Source organism: Pseudopodoces humilis, chromosome 8 (assembly GCF_049639895.1).
Source record: "Pseudopodoces humilis isolate 2021_Gansu_Grassland_sample_001 chromosome 8, ASM4963989v1, whole genome shotgun sequence".
Taxonomy (NCBI): Eukaryota; Metazoa; Chordata; class Aves; order Passeriformes; family Paridae; genus Pseudopodoces; species Pseudopodoces humilis.
Window position 1 is genome coordinate 19,255,907 of NC_142207.1, and position 17,857 is coordinate 19,273,763.

The 17,857-nt window shown below is 37.0% G+C and overlaps 2 protein-coding genes across 4 annotated transcripts; both read left to right on the plus strand.

Annotated features, from left to right (window-relative positions):
- Nucleotides 1–271: 271 nt before the first annotated feature.
- On the plus strand, nucleotides 272–10,634 carry BBS5 (Bardet-Biedl syndrome 5). Of its 3 annotated transcripts, XM_005519774.3 has the most exons (12): nucleotides 272–411; nucleotides 1,575–1,657; nucleotides 2,436–2,501; nucleotides 3,319–3,368; nucleotides 3,896–4,023; nucleotides 4,894–5,029; nucleotides 6,001–6,096; nucleotides 6,594–6,656; nucleotides 7,381–7,515; nucleotides 7,616–7,699; nucleotides 9,087–9,110; nucleotides 9,220–10,634. In XM_005519774.3, exons 1-12 carry the CDS (start codon nucleotides 350–352, stop codon nucleotides 9,319–9,321), a joined length of 1,029 nt encoding a protein of 342 aa, XP_005519831.1. In that variant the 5' UTR covers nucleotides 272–349; the 3' UTR covers nucleotides 9,322–10,634. The 3 variants fall into 3 exon arrangements, with proteins under 3 accessions (XP_005519831.1, XP_014104705.1, XP_014104704.1); XM_014249230.2 differs by lacking the exon at nucleotides 7,381–7,515; XM_014249229.2 differs by lacking the exon at nucleotides 6,001–6,096.
- Nucleotides 10,635–10,904: 270 nt separating this feature from the next.
- On the plus strand, nucleotides 10,905–17,787 carry KLHL41 (kelch like family member 41). The gene is made up of 6 exons (XM_005519775.3): nucleotides 10,905–12,364; nucleotides 13,869–14,026; nucleotides 14,113–14,220; nucleotides 15,053–15,238; nucleotides 15,800–15,946; nucleotides 16,770–17,787. The coding sequence occupies exons 1-6, from the start codon at nucleotides 11,108–11,110 to the stop codon at nucleotides 16,879–16,881; spliced, it is 1,968 nt and encodes a 655-aa protein (XP_005519832.3). The 5' UTR covers nucleotides 10,905–11,107; the 3' UTR covers nucleotides 16,882–17,787.
- Nucleotides 17,788–17,857: the final 70 nt, after the last annotated feature.

Consider the following 17,857-nt stretch of genomic DNA (forward strand, 5'->3'; position numbering starts at 1 on the left):
GCAATTAAAATTTGGATACATGTTTCAAGTCATTCCAAATTAAAAATGGCACATCTCGACTATTTTAAAATAAACCCAAAACCACCAAACAAACAAACAAACACCCGGCACCGCAAACCCCCATGGCTCAAGGCTGCGTTACCGACAACGCGAGGGCTTCTCACGTTTTAGGTTTCAGCGCCTCAGCCGAGCCGGGGGAGGAGCCAGGGCGGGCACCACTGCGCGCGCGCTCCCCGCGCGCTGCGCCGCAGCCAATCCCGGCCGCCGCGGGAGCGCGAGGCAGGGCCCACCTTCCCCCCCAACCCCGTTGCCAGGGCGGCGCGCGGACTCGTCGGGGCTGGTGGCGGCCATGAGCGGGGTACTGGACGTGCTGTGGGAGGACAGGGATGTCCGCTTCGACATCTCCCCGCAGTGAGTGTCCGTGTCCCGACCCGGCCCTGCCCTCACAGCGGCGCATTCGGGCCCGCCCGGCGCCGATAGGCGGCTGGCTGTGCGCTGCCTCCGCAGGCTGCGGCCGACCGCCGTTATCGGCGCAGTGCGTGGCAGGAGCGCCCCAGCGTGTGCCGGGAGCGCCCCGGTGTGGCGGCAGCGGAGGAGCGCCTTCTGCTGGGGGAGCGGGGCGGGACAGGGTGGGTAGTGCTTGCTCGGTGGGGTCCACTCACGGTTCTCAATATATAACAACGAAACAAAGCAAAGCAGAAGGTTGCACACTGGAGGACTGAGGGAAGGGTATATACTTTTCCCAGCTGAGCTTTTCTAGCACTGAGAAGTACAACCGAACTGAAGGCGTGTGGCTGCGGGGCGGTGGCACTCACGGTTACCAGGACGTGGCGCCCTTGCCGTGGAGTTGGCATCCTTCTCAGGGAACGGGGCAATGGTTGTGCAGTATTTCACGAAATTCGTGTCTTAATAATACATTTTGTTTCTGTCATGCCATACATGAAGAGTTTTGGCCGCTTTTGACAATACGATTAAAATACAGCAAAAATTAGCACTGCATTTCTTGTTATGTAATTAAGTGGTTAGATCAGTTAAATAAAGCAAAATAATAATATAAACAAATAAATAGAAGACCTCACCAAAAAAACTACACCAAACAAAAAACGAAACCACACCCTTTGTGGAAAATTTAGTAGAGCATTTCACATGTCCTTATACATCTGATATTTCTTTTGCTGGAATCTCTTCTTTCCTGAGCCTAGCTCCACTCCTTATGACCTGAAAGTACATCAAGAGGCAATAAACTCTGTCCCCTAAAAATTATGTGAACGCAAGTGAGTTTGGTTTTTTTGCTTTTTCCTCCAATTTCCACATACTTTTTCCTTATTTTGGCATATAGTTTTCATGGTCACACTTGCTACATAATTATTTATTTATTTAATGTTATAATTTAACAATAAAGATTAATATTTTTTATGTGTGAGATGCAGTGGTAATTTTAGGTATGCAAAGTTTATTTGTATGTATGTGTGGATTTTTCACTGCATGATGTACTGAGCAGAAAACAGGAAAGTGAAGTAGGGAAATAAAAATGGCATTATTTTTGAAAGATAAATTATTTTTCCTTTTTCTAGACAAATGAAAATGAGACCTGGAGAGGTCCTTATAGACTGCTTAGAGTCTGTTGAAGATACCAAAGGAAACAATGGAGACAGAGGTAATTGCATACTCAGGGAAATTGTAAACTTTCTGCTATTTAACCTGTGTAGGTTCATGAAAACCCAGTCGGTTTTCCATTGAACTCTGTATCAGTGCTCTGTTACACAGAAGAGATCCTGCCTATTTCACAGATCTGCTTCTGAGCGTTTTCTTAAAGTTGTAGGAAGGTGATTCTTGTCTCAGAATAGGTTTAGAATTGAAGGCCTTGTAGGAATAATCCATTTATAAACAGTGTGATGCTGTTCTGCTGTAATCCTCTTTAGTGCTCAGTTTGCCCCACCCTATTTTTAACTGAATCAGTAAGAAATATGTAGTGGGCAGGGGCTGAAGCTGCCGGCATGCTGAGATGACCCTGCAGGGGGTTGGATATGCTGCTCTACAGGGTGCAGAATGGAGTAAATTTGCATATGGTAAAGGGGTGAGGTTAATGAATACTGCTGTGATAGTTAACTCACTGCCTTCCACTTCTCCTCCCCAGAGCAGTTCTGCACTGATTGTGTCTGCATTTTTACTGTAAGCACCTGGATTGAAATCAATAATGGTTCTTGGTTTGATTTTGAGGAGTGCTGGTATATATTAGAGGTTGCTTCATTTGTTCCTTGTTGGATTTTCTCTGCTAGCATTTTAAGCATTTAAGTGTTTAGTGATTTTTCTGGTGGGGTGTCCTGTGCTTTTCTTCTTTTTCCTGTAAAGGGAAAAGAATATTCTGTTGTATCAGAATATTTCATTTAATGTAATTTATTTAGATTAAAAATAGCTACTCTCATTATCTCTAGGCAAATTGCTTGTGACAAATTTACGGATCATTTGGCGCTCACTGTCATTGCCCAGAGTCAATCTCTGTAAGTATTACCTTTTGTTTTCTTTGTGGTGGCATGCTATTCATTCACAAAGTATTGATTTCAGTACAGAATACTGAAGTATAGCTGTGTTGCTCTGTAAAGTCTGAAATAAACTTTTACTAATGAAACTCTTTATAATATAGGAACTGATAATTCATAGCAAAATAATAATATTCAATATTCAGTGTTAATTTCTCAGAAAAGAAGTTGAAGAGTTCTTCAGGCATATTTTTTATTTGGCGGATGTGGGATTAATTTGGTTTTTTAGAAACAAAAATTTGAGCTTCATCATACATTGCTTTACTTGTAGCTCTTGTTCCCACCTGTTTATTCACATTCTGCGTTTCTCTTTATGCCCCACAAGTACCTGCCTTTCCAGTTTTAGTATTGTAAACTCTGAGTAAGTTTCTCATTTTAACAGTATGAGTTAAAACTGTATGAGCAGCTAGAGGTTTGCCCATATTTAATTTAATGTGCTGAAACAGGGCAGGATGCAGTTACTTTTTACGCAAATTATTTCCAGTGCTCAGTGTGGAGTCCCCTTTTGTGGAAATATTTATTGGATTGGACTGTACACCAAGCAGCGAGAGTTGGTCCTGGTTTCAGAGCAGCACTTGACCAAAGAAACTCCCAAGATCCTTTCCAACTAAAGTTAGTCTTCAGGTTTGTGATGAGGACCCAGAGCATTAATCACAAAGTATAATTCTCATAAATAGCAGCTAAAGCTGTGCTACAAAATTCAGTAATATACTTTGTAATTTTGACTGTTACTTTTCTTGTTCTCAAAACAATGTTTTTTTCTCCCTTGACTTTTAAGCTGTCGGTTACAACTGTGTTATAAATATAACTACAAGAACTGCCAACTCAGTAAGTTCCAAAAAATACTTCTAAAAATAATAAAAAGAAGCTGTAATTATATTTATACTTTTTGCACTATATCAAGAATAATCTGAAAGTTTAGTTGCAAGAACCGTAATAGAATAGTGATGAAAGTTTTGTTTCAAAAGTGGAGACCTCTCAAATACATAGTCTAAATTGAGCTGCATGCAACTGTGAAGCTATTTGTTTGCCTTGCCACATAGAGCTAGCAGGAAGATGATGTAGATTTCCCGGACAACCATATAATAACAAAATCAAAAATATTGTTTCAGTCATGATACTGCAAATTTAGAGCAGACAGGCTGCATTAGTTTTACTGTTGATGGAACTGCTAGTTGGTCAAAAAGAAAAATAAATTCAGTTGAAGAAAGCAGTAGATTAGTGGTAGAATCAAGATTACATTTCCATATACACTGTTTAAAACAATAACTTAGACAATAACTGAAGATTATTTATTATTTGTACAATCAAGCTACTATATTGCCCAAATGTAAAATTTAATTTTTTCCTTACAGAAATTACGAGGGCAGACAGAAGCTCTGTATATATTGACTAAATGTAACAATACTCGGTTTGAGTTCATTTTTACCAATGTTGTTCCTGGAAGTCCCAGACTTTTCACTTCAGTTATTGCTGTGCACAGGTAGTGTACTTAAAATAGTGTTTGATCAAGGATTCAAATACAGGAGATTACAACTGTTGATAAACACAGTTTATGATTGTCCATATTCAAGATTCAGAAAACTTTCCCAAAAGAGAACAATCTCTGGAAGGAAGGGGAAGAATGATCACAAGTTTTAGTAGATAACTGCACATAATGAAAATTAATGTGTTTTTATTCTAGTTATTGATCACAATTTATACACCTCATGTCTATAAACTAACTGAACAAATAAGAGTATAAAGGAACTAATTTCAGTTTGCATTTTCTAGCTACAATTTCTGTCTGCAATAATTTCCCATATTTTCAGACCATGTAAAGGAAATGAAGAGTTAAATCCTGGTCAGAACTCTTTGACTACAAAACACTGTGTGCTTACACCTAAAGACAAGTCATCTGAGTGAATGTATGCTTAATATATTACCATGGGTGTCTGTTCAAGAGCCACATAATACTGACATATATATTGGATTGTGCTTGTGATTTAACTGGCACTGAAAAATAAAGGATTGTTAATGTCCATGCTGTGTATAGCATGGGATCTAGAGAACTTATGCTTTGCAATAGAGGCTGGATGATGACTGTCTTAAGGAAAAGGAAAAATAGTATAGACGTGAACAATACAGGAGATCAAAAAGTCATTAAAACTGATTTAAGTTTAAAGATAATTTCAGTGAGGAAAGCTGGAATATACTTAATTATGTTGAAAAGTTTTACTAGTACTCATTCTGTGCAGTGTGGTGATAAGAAAAGCTGAAAATATGCATTTCATGTTTGTACTAAAGCAAAAAGTAAAAATAGTAGTAAAACTGAACTACGTATGAACTAATATGTATTTTATATTTTTTGCAGAGCTTATGAAACTTCCAAAATGTATCGTGATCTGAAGCTGAGAAGTGCATTGATTCAAAACAAGCAACTGAGATTGTTACCACAAGAACAAATATATGATAAAGTCAATGGAGTTTGGAATCTGTCAAGTGACCAGGTATAGTAAAGAATCAGAATACATTGACTACAGAAAAGTTAAAATGTTTCAGCTTTCATCTAGCAATTGTACTCCTATAGTTTTGTAACTTCCAAGGAATTACCCTTAATACTGTTCATCAGCTGATGCATGGAGAGAAAATGATCCCATATATTTGCTACTCACTACAACAAAATCTCCTTTTGACAGCCTTAAGTCTGCATGATCTGGGTAATATGCAAGGAACTAGATATGCAATTTCTGTTAAAAAGATATGAGTCTAAAGCTCTATATGATACTGAAAGAAAACCATGTTTCTGAAGTGCTCTGCTGAACATTTGTGTGTTTACATGCAGCTTTGACTAAACAGTATTAAGATTATATTGTCTTTTTATTAATGAAAATTGAAATTATTGGAAAGGATTCTGTGTCTTTAAAAAAAAATAAAACTTTAAGATAAAAATAGAAAACACATTATTTTATAGGGCATTAGTTGCAAGCATTTCCCGGAGCAGTGAAACAAAACAGGAGCTGATATTTCTGTCTGTGCAATTTTAGTCCAGAATAGAAATATGATCCATTCTGACAAGCTAAAAAGTTCTTTCCTCTATATTTCCTTGGCACACATCTCCTCAATTACCTAAGTTTAACCCACATGCCATTATACTTACGCTTTATGCCAATTCCAGATCTGTACAGTTAATAACGCTCTCAGATGCTTCATGTATTCACTTGAGGTTGGCTGGGCTGTGACTTGATCCAGCTTTGCTGCAGTAGTAGGTACTCCCAGCTATTTTCATTGCTGAGGTTCTGGTAGCCTTTAAAGATTGGATCCTACTTCCTTGCAATCAATAGAAACATTTCAACAGGCTTTTAGTGAATAAATTATGCAGCTGTACCTTGCTTAATATGTAAATGGATAGCAGTAATCATCATGTTTGGGAAAAAAGCTCCATACTTAAAGCAATTCTAACATAGCTTTTCTTTAATAGGGGAATTTGGGAACATTTTTTATTACTAATGTGAGAATAGTTTGGCATGCAAATATGAATGACAGCTTTAATGTCAGCATACCATATCTACAAATTGTAAGTATTTTACAACAACCATTTTGAAAATGAAACAACATATGTATAAGTCTTTGGTTAAAACTCCCAGCTTACCAGTATTTTATTTCAGAACCCTCATTTAGAGAGGAATTTAGTCTGGCCAGCATCAACCACAGGGTATATTTCCTTTTCTGTCCAGATTAGTTGGGGGATTTTCTGGGCAGGTACAGGTGTTGAAAATGGCTTGTATTTCAATTTTTTTTTAATATTTACTCTGATGCTTCATGCCACCTACATACACTGGGATTAATAATCTGTGAACCTAATGTTCAGAAATTTACTGTTACCACTTCTAATAAAACACTTTTCCCTGAGGTTTTAAGGGGTTCAGATTTGTAATGGTAAATGGGAGAGAATGCTGGTACCCAAGCTTCCAGAGCCAGTAATTGTAATTGTTACAGTGTAAAAAAACAAACTGAAACAATTTATCCAGTAATTACAAAATTTTTAACAGTGTTATACCTCTTTACCATTAGCGTTCAATAAAAATGAGAGACTCAAAGTTTGGCTTGGCACTTGTGATAGAGAGTTCTCAGCAGGTAAGAAGCTCAAATAGCCTTTTTCTATTGACTATATTTTTAATATACATATATACACTATTTCTCTATATGCAATATTTTTATATTTATAATATGCAATATTTCTCTAATTCTGAAATGTCATGGTCTACTTTTAAGTTACATAAGAGCGTTCCTTCTATGTGGCCTTTTGAAAACTTAAAGTTATCTTTGCACTGCTTCAAGTGTATTTTATGGCCAGTATGGCTATTGGGAGTTACAGTTTCTCTAAGCAAAGCAACAGTAAGCCAGCATGACTAGCTTGTAACTGTCAAATGCACTCTATTCTGACAGATTATTTTGGTGATCTACTTAATTCTATACTTAATTAAGACCACTGCTTTAAATATTTTCATTATTTCTGTGTCTCTGAAAGCTCCTTTAATAACATCAAGACCTATCAAACTCAACATTTGCTGAGTGGATGGGAATAAATCATTAATATCACTTCTGAATTTGTCCCATCCTTGTTTGCTGGTGGTTTTCTGTATAAGGATTTTATTCCTCTTTTATTGAATGGGCTAACAGTTAAAATTGATCTACCTCACAGAGTGGCATTGTCATTGTTTTAATTTCACCCATGATTCAAATTTTCTCAGCAAGCTGAAAATTGCTATCATTAAACTGGAAATATCTATCAAGAAGAAAAAAATATTTAAAAAATAAGACTAATAAACAGATGTTGTCTTTTTTCTCTATGATATAGAGTGGAGGATATGTACTTGGTTTTAAAATAGACCCTGTAGAGAAACTACAGGAGGCAGTGAAAGAGATTAATTCACTTCACAAAGTTTATTCAGCTAATCCTATATTTGGAGTGGATTATGAAATGGAAGAAAAGGTACTTCATTTATTTATTTTAAATTAAATACTGTGTTAGCAATAATATATTAAACATATTAGATATGTGAATTTTATTAATACAGTGTTATAATTTGCAGCCTCAACCCCTTGAAGACCTAACAGTGGAGCAGGTTCCAGATGATGTGGAAATAGAAGCTGATGAACATACAGATGCTTTTGTGGTAAGTGGCTCCACAAAAAAACAGAAAAATAGAATCATGCTTGTTTGGTTATTCAGATTTAAGCAATGTACAGCTGTAATCCTCTATTAAAGATAAGCTGCAACTGTACTTTCTATATTTAAAACATATCTACATGCCTTTTATTAAACATCCTGATTATTACAGGAATTTATTCCATGTATGAATTTTTAATTTAAGAACAAACTATTATTCAAAATAAATAGTAGTAGATATTTAAAATGATTGACTGCAAGGGTAGATGGCACATGTTTTCAAATGTTAGCCTTGATGAATTGACCATTGACATGTTTTCTCACCAGTCTCTGAAATGTGGTAAATTATCAAGCCTAGCATGAGTGTTATTTCCACTCCTTTTAATTTTGCAGGCTTTTACTAACACAGATAAAAGCTCTTGTTTTTCCTTTCCTACTTTCCTAGTTTTTTTGGTTTCTTTCTTTTCATTTTTGCATGTTTTTATTCAGTCTTCAGCACATTTGAAGACATACCTTTTCCTTAAATGGAGATCTGTTTGCTCTGTCACTGTCTTTGTCACCTGAATTAAGTAACTGTGCTTTGTACATTCTCAAACAAAAACTGGAAGTTGAAAATGGTTAGAAGGCTGTTGCTGTAGGAGACACAGATTGCCTGTGACCCAAGGAGCAGCTACATACCAATATTACACAATACTTGACACTGCAGGAAAGCACTTTCTTTGCTGCCCCTCACCAGTCCACAGGGGCAGCTGAAGAAAGACTGGGATCTTTTTGGTAAATAAGATCTAGAACCTGCTGATCCAGAAATTTCTAGAGTGTGGATATTTTCATATTTTCAGAGATCTGATAACCATAAGTTTTAGCCTTAATTTCCACCCACAGAGAATAGGAAAGCTGGTATCTCTTTCCCACATCTCTGTTGAGTTGTTCCATTACTCTCTGTTCTGTTCTTAGATTGACTATGATGTCAACTGAATTTTGATACTATACATTTTAAGCTAGTTCTTGATGTTGAATAGTAAAAAGTGCTGTACATGAGGCAAAAAAATACCAGGATGCTTTTAGTTGAATTCATATCAATATTCCCATATAAAGTGTTTGTCAGTGTAACAAATGTAATACAAAAATATTGCCATTTAAAAAATCTTTATTATGATGGAAAATTCAAAGACTGGTATTTAATGAAAAATAATCCAGTGGTATCTAATCTATAATCCAAAATAGAAACTCTTGTTAAAACACTTTCATGAATTATTTTAACATAGAAGTAAAACCCGTATAAACTGGATTATTGTGGAAGATCTACCCTATACAGTTTTGACACCAAAGAATTATTAGCAGATGTGATTTTTAAGACTTCTTTTTCAAAGGTTCTTTTTTGTTTTCCTTTGCAGGCTTATTTTGCTGATGAAAACAAGGTGAGGATATACTTTTTCATACTACCAAATTCATGTTGATAAAATGGGATTATGAAATTAAAAAGTGCCTTTTGCTTTATTTTATTTCATATGTCACGTATTCAAAAAGCAACACGATCGGGAGGCTGTTTTTTCAGAAGAACTGGGACTTGCAATAGAGAAGCTAAAGGATGGATTCACACTCCAGGGACTCTGGGAAGTAATGACCTGATTTTGATTGGCACAAGTTTGTTTCCTAAGCAGGGTGAAACTCAGTTCTTGCTGTATCTGTAGAAGATAATTTAGAAATATCGTAGTAGCAGAGAAAGAACATGCCTAAGCTAAAGAGCAGGCAAATATTATATAATAAGTCCTCAGGCTATTTCATAAAAGAAGGATTATTCAAAAACCTTGTACACGTAAGAGCTTTGCGTTCCTTGCGTTGTCTGTGTAAGCAGTGGGAGGAGAGCCCTCTGAGGCAGCCGGGACGGGGTGCAGCTGCTGCGGGAAGCGTTGCCCCCTGCAGGCCCCCTCGGTCGGGGCTGTCGGGACCTCTGAACTCCCTCTGCCACTGGGAGCACCTGGGAGTCCCACCGCACAACGTGCATGGCAGTGCCTTTTGACACACTTGTAACCTCCGCCGATTTCAGCATTGTCCTTTTTTATCCCTCCCTTGACAACACAAATTCGGCCATGGTGTTTCAGACATCATTTTATGGCAGGTAGCCACCAATTTTTTTATAACTTCATGGCTTCTTTGTTTTTGTACTGCCCTTTGGCTGCCAGGACCAGACACTGCTTGCCATTTTACACAGCACTATGTCAGAAAAGTAAGCCTCCTCTTTTTCTGCACATGGAGACTACTGTTTGACACAGGGCAGTGTGAGGTATGCAGTTTAATGCTCAATTTCTAGTATTCATGTATTTATATAGAGTGATGTACTTTCCCATAATGATTATGTTTGAATCAAATTTCCATAACTTCTTTAATGATTTGCAACACAGAAATACCGTCACATATAGAACATTTTGTATGTATGCATATTGGCTGTGTTATTGATAGATTTAAGAAAAAGCAATTCTGTTCCAAATAATATCTCATAATTTTGCTAAGTGTTCAGCACGTACTATTCCAAGTATTTAATTTTAATCCATTTATCCTCATAGAGTTGTTCGTTTGTTTTTGCTAGAGCACTTTTTAAAACAATCATCTAGAAAACAGGGCACATGCAGATAGCTTCTGTGTGTGAGTCATTAGACCTGTTATGATGTTATGTGTTATATAGAAATGAGTCATTTATTGTTTAAAGGAAGACACAGCTGTTACGTTTTCTAGTGAGATAAAACCTCTGTGCTGTTTTCTATAAATGGAAAAAAGTCAAATGAGATCTCCTCAGCTGTTCTTTCAGCAGCTGACTGTTAAAGTAACTGTGGTGTGAATGTAATACTGGTGTTTGTAGAAAATCTTTCAAAGTATATATTTTAATGAAATACTACCTATATTGAAAAGCAGTCATTACTTCAATAAACTTTAATAATATTATATATTGTTGTAAATTTTGCATTCAAGTAGTTGTGTTTTGATCCTGTTTCAATTACATTTAAAGAACATTTTACCATATGGGTGGAGACTTCAATTTGAATTATTTTGGAAAGCAAAACTTTACCTGAAATAACATATATTTTATGTCTAAACAGTAGTGCTTGGTTTAAAACCAAATGGATATTAAGCAGCCCAAAATTTTGAGGTCTTTCAGAATTATTATTTCAGAATATTTAGTAACATGTATCTGTGCAATCTTGCTCATAGCTGTCTCACTGAGGTCAGATTCTGCTGTCCTTACTCATGTCAAATAATTTATTACATTGCACATAATCTTACTGATTCAATGTGGAGAATGATGGCAAAACCTGACCATAGTGACTAAGAGCAACAGTTGCTTCTTTCAGTCTTTGACAGCTGCAAGAGCAACTCTGTTTTTCCAAACTGTCCATCCCAAATTCCAACCTGTAAGAGTATGTACCTATATTTAGCAAGTCAGATTAAGTTGCAGAGGCTTCAAGCAGGGCAAAAAGCACATTGGTCTGCCTTTTTTACAGACAAACCTTTGGGCAGACAACAGCTAAAGCTTTCTCCTCCCTCCCCTTTCCCAAGTGTTTGCGAAATGGATTCCCAAAGGGAACTCACTGAAGAGCTCAGACTTTACCAATCCACCCTCCTTCAGGATGGCCTCAAGGAACTCCTTGAAGAGAAAAAGTTTGTAGATTGCTCTCTAAAAGCTGGTGACAGAAGCCTGCCTTGCCACAGATTGATTCTGTCGGCATGTAGCCCTTATTTTCGTGAGTATTTCTTATCTGAGCAAAATGAAGAGAAAAAGAAGGAGGTAGTTCTAGATAACGTTGACCCAAACATCCTGGATATGATTATCAAATACCTTTATTCAGCAAGTATTGATCTCAATGATTCTAATGTGCAAGATATTTTTGCTTTGGCCAGTCGCTTTCAGATCCCTTCTGTATTCACTGTGTGCGTCTCCTATCTTCAGAAGAGGCTTGCTGTTGGTAACTGTCTGGCCATCCTGCGGTTAGGTGTTCTGCTTGACTGCCCAAGACTTGCATTTTCTGCCCGTGATTTTGTTTCAGATCATTTTGTGCAGATCTGCCAAGAAGAGGACTTCATGCAGCTTGCCCCGCATGAACTTATCTCAGTTATTTCACCTGACAGTTTAAACGTAGAGAAGGAAGAACTGGTATTTGAAGCAGTAATGAGATGGGTCCGAACAGACAAGGAGAACAGAGTAAAGAGCCTGGGGGAAATTTTTGACTGCATACGTTTTCGTCTAATGCCAGAAAAATATTTCAAAGAACAGGTTGAGAAGGATGATATAATTAAAAGCAACTCAGACCTTCAGAAAAAAGTAAAGATTATTAAGGATGCTTTTGCTGGAAAACTGCCTGACTCTAGCAAAAGCACAGAAAAATCATCCAAGGGGGAGGTGAATGGTGATGTGGGAGATGAAGATTTACTGCCTGGCTACCTAAATGACCTTCCCAGGCATGGCATGTTCGTCAAAGACCTGATTCTTCTGGTTAATGACACTGCTGCAGTAGCCTATGATCCTCTTGAAAATGAATGCTACCTAGCAGCTCTCGCAGAACAGATTCCCAGAAATCATTCCAGTATAGTCACCAAACAAAATCAGGTCTATATTGTTGGAGGACTCTATGTGGAAGAGGAGAACAAAGATCAGCCTTTCCAGTCATACTTCTTCCAGGTACAATCTTTATAGTTGTTGGTATAACAATAATAGGTGCTTATAAGAGTTACTGAAAAATGTTCTGAGTCTCTGCCAGTGGGTTGTCTAGTCTCTTTGTATGGTGATGGAGAGAAGTATCTAGAGAGGGTTATTTTTGTCTCAGAGACAGAGATGAAACTGAGGGACTTGCATCTTCTTTTCTGGGATTAACCCCTGGTATGATCTCAGAAAGTATTAAAAAGATTAGTATATTCTATCTAGGCACTGGCTTTCATGAAGGCCCAGATTTTTCATGGTACAGATGTCTCAATTTAGGTCTAATAATATTTTTGTAAAATACTTTTTGTGTATTTTTGTTAACTTTGATGAAAGTTGGAGTGCTTTAGCTGATTTAGATCTGATGAGAGGTCTTTCTTTTTTGCATCTGAAATACTTTCATGACAGCAGTAATTTGTGTATTTTAAGTGCAATTTCTGTTACTAAGATTGCAGAAGTCCTTTTCGTCATATCTACACTTGAAAGCCTAAGGGCCATATAAATATGTAATTTAGAGGCAGAAGGGTTTTTTTTTCTCCGCAAAGTGTGTCAGTACACTAAATACCGTGTTTAAACTGAGTGTAATTGTAGCTTTGTAAATCTGTATGATATAAGGCTGATTAGTACTAACTCTAACTCCACAATATATTTCAGGAAAATTAGAAAGAATGTGGTTTGTCATGCTTATACCATAAACTAAGTCTTGTGTTTTTAGCTACATGCTTTGGTATATATTTAAACTATTTTGTGGTGAATTATGCAATATGGCCACAACCTCTCTTTAGGCACACTGGCCCAAAAGAGTAAAGTCTGGTTTCAATATGAAATAAAGCACAGTAATAAGCAGTGATAGAATTTTGAAGCCTTCAGATATTAAAAAGTGCAAATACAGGAGTTTATAGGAATATGGCTCACTCATTTCAAACACAATAAAAGACTTGGTTTCAGACATTTGTTAAATTGATGAGAGGGAAGTCTTAGGGGAGGGACTAATGCTGTTTCATTTCCTTATGTAGGTATAAAACACTAATCACTGCAGTGAAAAACTTGTTACAGAAATATTCTTCCCATAGAAATAGCACATTGGTGTAGTAATGTGTATTTAGTCCAGAGCTGAATAAATCTCAGGCTACTAGAAAGGGGCCTCTGAGAGACTAAACCTCAAGACTGATACTAAAAATAGATAAAGTTTTCAAAATTCTGCTTTATATGTCAACATCCATTTCCTGAAATCATGTTCACACAAGTAGAGTTGTATGGCACTGACTCTGCTAGATCTCAGCACAATGAAGCATGGGTGGGTGGAAGACACCATTCATTAGGAAACTAATGAAACTAAACTAAGGGAGGGGCAGGTTGTTTAGGCAAGCAGAATTACTGTTGAGAGACACTAAGTGCCAATAGATAAGTTCTGTTGAACAATATTAATAGTATGGATTTTTACCCTTTGCCTTTCCTAACCCTTCCTGTTCTGATGCTCTTTCAGCTGGACAGCATTGCTGGTGAGTGGGTTGCCCTTCCTCCACTGCCGTCAGCCAGGTGTCTCTTTGGGCTGGGAGAGTCAGACAACAAGATCTATGTAATAGCAGGCAAGGACCTTCGCACTGAGGAGTCACTAGATTCAGTATTGTGCTATGACCCTGTGTATGTTTCAAATTTAATTATGCCCACTGATATATAGATGACCAATTGTTAGTTGAAAAAACCTAACAGTGATCTTCTTGTTCCAGGGCAATGAAATGGGGTGAGATCAAAAAGCTGCCCATCAAAGTATATGGCCATGCAACTATCTCAAACAATGGATTGATATATTGTCTTGGTGGAAAAACTGATGATAAGTGAGTTTCTAAGTCTTTTTATGACAATTAATAACATTATCTTCTTGGTCCTTTATAGATAATATGTCCTCACACTCAGAAATTAGGGTTTCCTTTTCTGCCTATCTGGATTAAGGTTGCTAACAGTCTGGTAGAGGGGAACACATTACGGTATGTAGGATATATTTTTTGGTGATAAGGTAAATTACATATAAGTTGTAATTCAACTTGTTATTTTAATAACCATACTTATTTCCAAGGCAAATTTTATTTACATTGCAGACACTAATACGTAGCTATGAGGACCATCACTGAAAGCATTATTTTCTTTCGGATAGAAATACCTAGGTGCACTGGAATTATGGTCTCAGTTTTTCCAATTTTCTGACCTGTGATACCTGTTACACCTTAATGGGTATGACATTAGGAAAATGAAATTTCCATTCACACTGATCATGTGGTGGTAATTTTTAAGTGTTTTTAAAGGGGATATTTAAGATAAAAGTTTGTCATATAAGCCGAAGCACCATCATAATCTTTCCTTTACACAACCTTTGCTATATATTCCTTCACAAATCCATCTGAATACAATATGCTGGGAAATATTGTCTTTCTCCTCAAAGGTACTATGAAATGGCTGACCTGTGTAATGTAAACCACATTTGATTTAGTCCTATGGATGCAAGTAGAGCTTTATAGACATTGCAAGGATTCTCAGATTAGGTACAAGAAAGGATCTCCAAGAGAAGAAAGGTAGTATAGATAAACCCATACAGTCTACCTTAATTAGATCTACTTGGAACAAGTCAAAAGTTCATTAGAAATGATCACTGCTTTTCTTTTTGCTCCCCAGGAAATGCACTAATAGATTATTTGTGTACAATCCCAAGAAAGGAGACTGGAGAGACCTAGCTCCAATGAAAGTGCCTCGCTCAATGTTTGGAACAGCCATCCATAAGGGCAAGATTGTCATTGCAGGTGGTGTCACTGAAGAAGGCCTTACTGCATCTGTTGAAGCTTTTGACCTGACCACCAATAAGTGAGTGCAATATTCAAGCTATTTGAATCAAGTGTTTTATCATCTAGGCTTTTAGGAGCTCTGAGGTAAGAGATATAAAGCTGTTCAGGTACCCATACTCCCACTGAGACATTCGGTCTACAGTCACATTTTCAGCAACAGCAGCAGCAGCAGTTCACAGAGCAGGTCTCTAGACATTTTTCCTGCACCCACACACACTCAAATTATTATGCTAATGCCACTTGAAATAAATATGCATTTTGGAAACCATAGGGGAAAATGAGAATAAGTGGGGAACAATATGTCTGTATGAAGCATATTACTGAAGAATCAGTGAATCTGTAAGAAGTTGTTCCTGGGAAAAGATGTCTTAATAGTGTAATTGTGTCACACTTAGCAATTGCAGAAGTCTCTGAGGGGACTGAGACACTGGAGCTTACTGCTGATAAATCTCAGAATTTTTTCCTTTTTTCCTAAACCATGGCCTTGGTATCTGAATTTGTTGCCCAGAGAAGTATTTGAGTGCATTTAGTTTACAATATTTCTTACGTGTTTAACTTGATTTTTTCTTTCCATCCTTAGATGGGAGGTAATGCCTGAATTTCCCCAAGAGAGAAGTTCTATTAGTTTAGTCACTTTAAGTGGAGCTTTGTATGCTATTGGAGGCTTTGCAATGATTCAACTTGAATCTAAAGAATTTGCACCTAGTGAAGTCACTGACATATGGAAGTAAGTTTAATTTTAGTCACTCTTTCCTAGTCAAAACTCTTATCTAAAACTGAGGGTTGTAGACACTGGAGGCTAACACTGTTTTTCTGTTTAAGTCTGAAAATGATCCATAGCACAGGTTGTAAAACAGTTGTTGACAGATAAAAAGGTTTGTCAGAATGTAACAAATAAACATGAGACTTGGATCTAATGACTACTTCCACCTACTAATTATTTGACCAGTCCAAGTCATGATCTTTAGCTTCTTTAGAAGAGTAAATTGCCATCTCTTGGCAAGTTTAGCCTTGCCAATAAAAACATTATTTTGTGACACTGTGATGCAGAAAAGCATCCATACACAGAGGCCTGTACGTACTGATGTGTTAACGGTCAAATGAATAACTGTTCCAAGAGAATCAGAAGTCCCTAGCCCCTAGATTTTTTTGAGCTAATCACAGCAGCAGTGATGAGACATCAGATCTCTGCTGCAACTCTTAGTTGCTAATGTATATTCAGAAGTTTTAGTTGGCAGTAGGAAGGAAAACCCCCCAGATTTATATGCAAGAATCTGAAGAAATTCAAAAGGGATGCTTTAGGTGGAAGCTTTTTTAAAGCATGACACAGGTCAGCAAGAAGCTTTAGGGACCAGGAAAAGACTAACTTATATGCAAGAACATCTTCCTGTTCTGGAGTAGGGGACAAAAGCAGCCTTTCATGGCACCCTTCAGCACATGGTTGCAACAAGCCTTTGCAACAGGTGGACTATCCTCCTTTTCATGTATGTGTGCTGAATCATCAAACTCAAACTAAAAAAAGCTATTTCCTAACATTTTTTTAAATGCAGGTATGATGATGAGAAGAAGGAATGGGTTGGCATACTAAAAGAGATCCGATATGCTACTGGAGCCTCCTGCCTGGCCACACGCTTAAACCTGTTCAAGTTATCAAAACTGTAAACAAAATGCTGAAGATATGATATGGTGAGGGAGTTTTCATAGGCTCTTCTGGTTTTGTTGCATGAAAATGTCCCCAAATTGTACAGTTTTGTAGCAGCATACTAGCCATACTGGGAACTGTTAAATAGTTCATTTGTCTGTCCACTTCTTGTACTTCCTAGCTAACCAGCAACCACTGAATTTTTGCCAGTGTTTAAATTTCTAAAGGGTTATAATTAATGTTGATTGGATAAAGATTTTGGCAAGAACTCAATTTTCCACTCTGAAATTGCAAACAACGCTAGTTAGACTTCCTTATACTCAATGCAATCCAGGTATTGGTGGCTTGTCCTCCAAACAATGCGCATGAATTAAGTGTTAAGTTAAATACAACTAATAGGTAGCTAATTTTATTCTAACTGGCTGTTTGTAGGGCCAGATTTCCCCACTTAGTAATGTATGTAAATCCTACACTCTTCAGTGATATCTTGGAAATATCTTCTCATGACAGACCTCAAAAAAATAATTTTGCTTGGAATTGAAATGAATGTTTTAAACAAAAGTGGCTTAATACTATGTGGCCTTAATAAATGCCAGTCTCATTCAAAGCTATACTAGTAGACAGAGGAGAGGGGTAGAGAGAGAAGTTCACAAGGTTAGTAGCTCTGTTTCACCTATTACATTTAAACTTCTTATAACAAGGATTTTCCACTTTTTTTATGCTTTTATATTTATTTCCAAAGCAAATATTTTATGGAAGTTTTTCTCAGAGATGTAAGGCAAATAACGAGCATTCATGAAAAAGTCCTGAAAGAACTATCTTTAGCAAGTATCTGTGCCAGAGAGGACTTTTTCATTTACTCTAGAGTTGATGCATTTTGATGTTGAAACTTTTAACAATTAAACTTTGTTTTTAAAACTATAAAAGTATCACTTGATGGAATCTTTTTTTAGTGATTAGCTCATCATCGCTATCATATTGACAGGACACAGATCG

Excerpts from the sequence above, each read along its gene's own strand:
- BBS5 (XM_005519774.3), top strand. The coding sequence starts at position 350 with ATGAGCGGGGTACTGGACGTGCTGTGGGAGGACAGGGATGTCCGCTTC. Across the intron at positions 412-1,574 it reads CGCTTCGACATCTCCCCGCA|ACAAATGAAAATGAGACCTG; the intron begins GTGAGTGTCCGT and ends TCCTTTTTCTAG. Across the intron at positions 3,369-3,895 it reads CTACAAGAACTGCCAACTCA|AAATTACGAGGGCAGACAGA; the intron begins GTAAGTTCCAAA and ends TTTTCCTTACAG.
- KLHL41 (XM_005519775.3), top strand. The coding sequence starts at position 11,108 with ATGTACCTATATTTAGCAAGTCAGATTAAGTTGCAGAGGCTTCAAGCA. Across the intron at positions 14,027-14,112 it reads GTATTGTGCTATGACCCTGT|GGCAATGAAATGGGGTGAGA; the intron begins GTATGTTTCAAA and ends TTCTTGTTCCAG. Across the intron at positions 15,947-16,769 it reads GAAGTCACTGACATATGGAA|GTATGATGATGAGAAGAAGG; the intron begins GTAAGTTTAATT and ends TTTTAAATGCAG.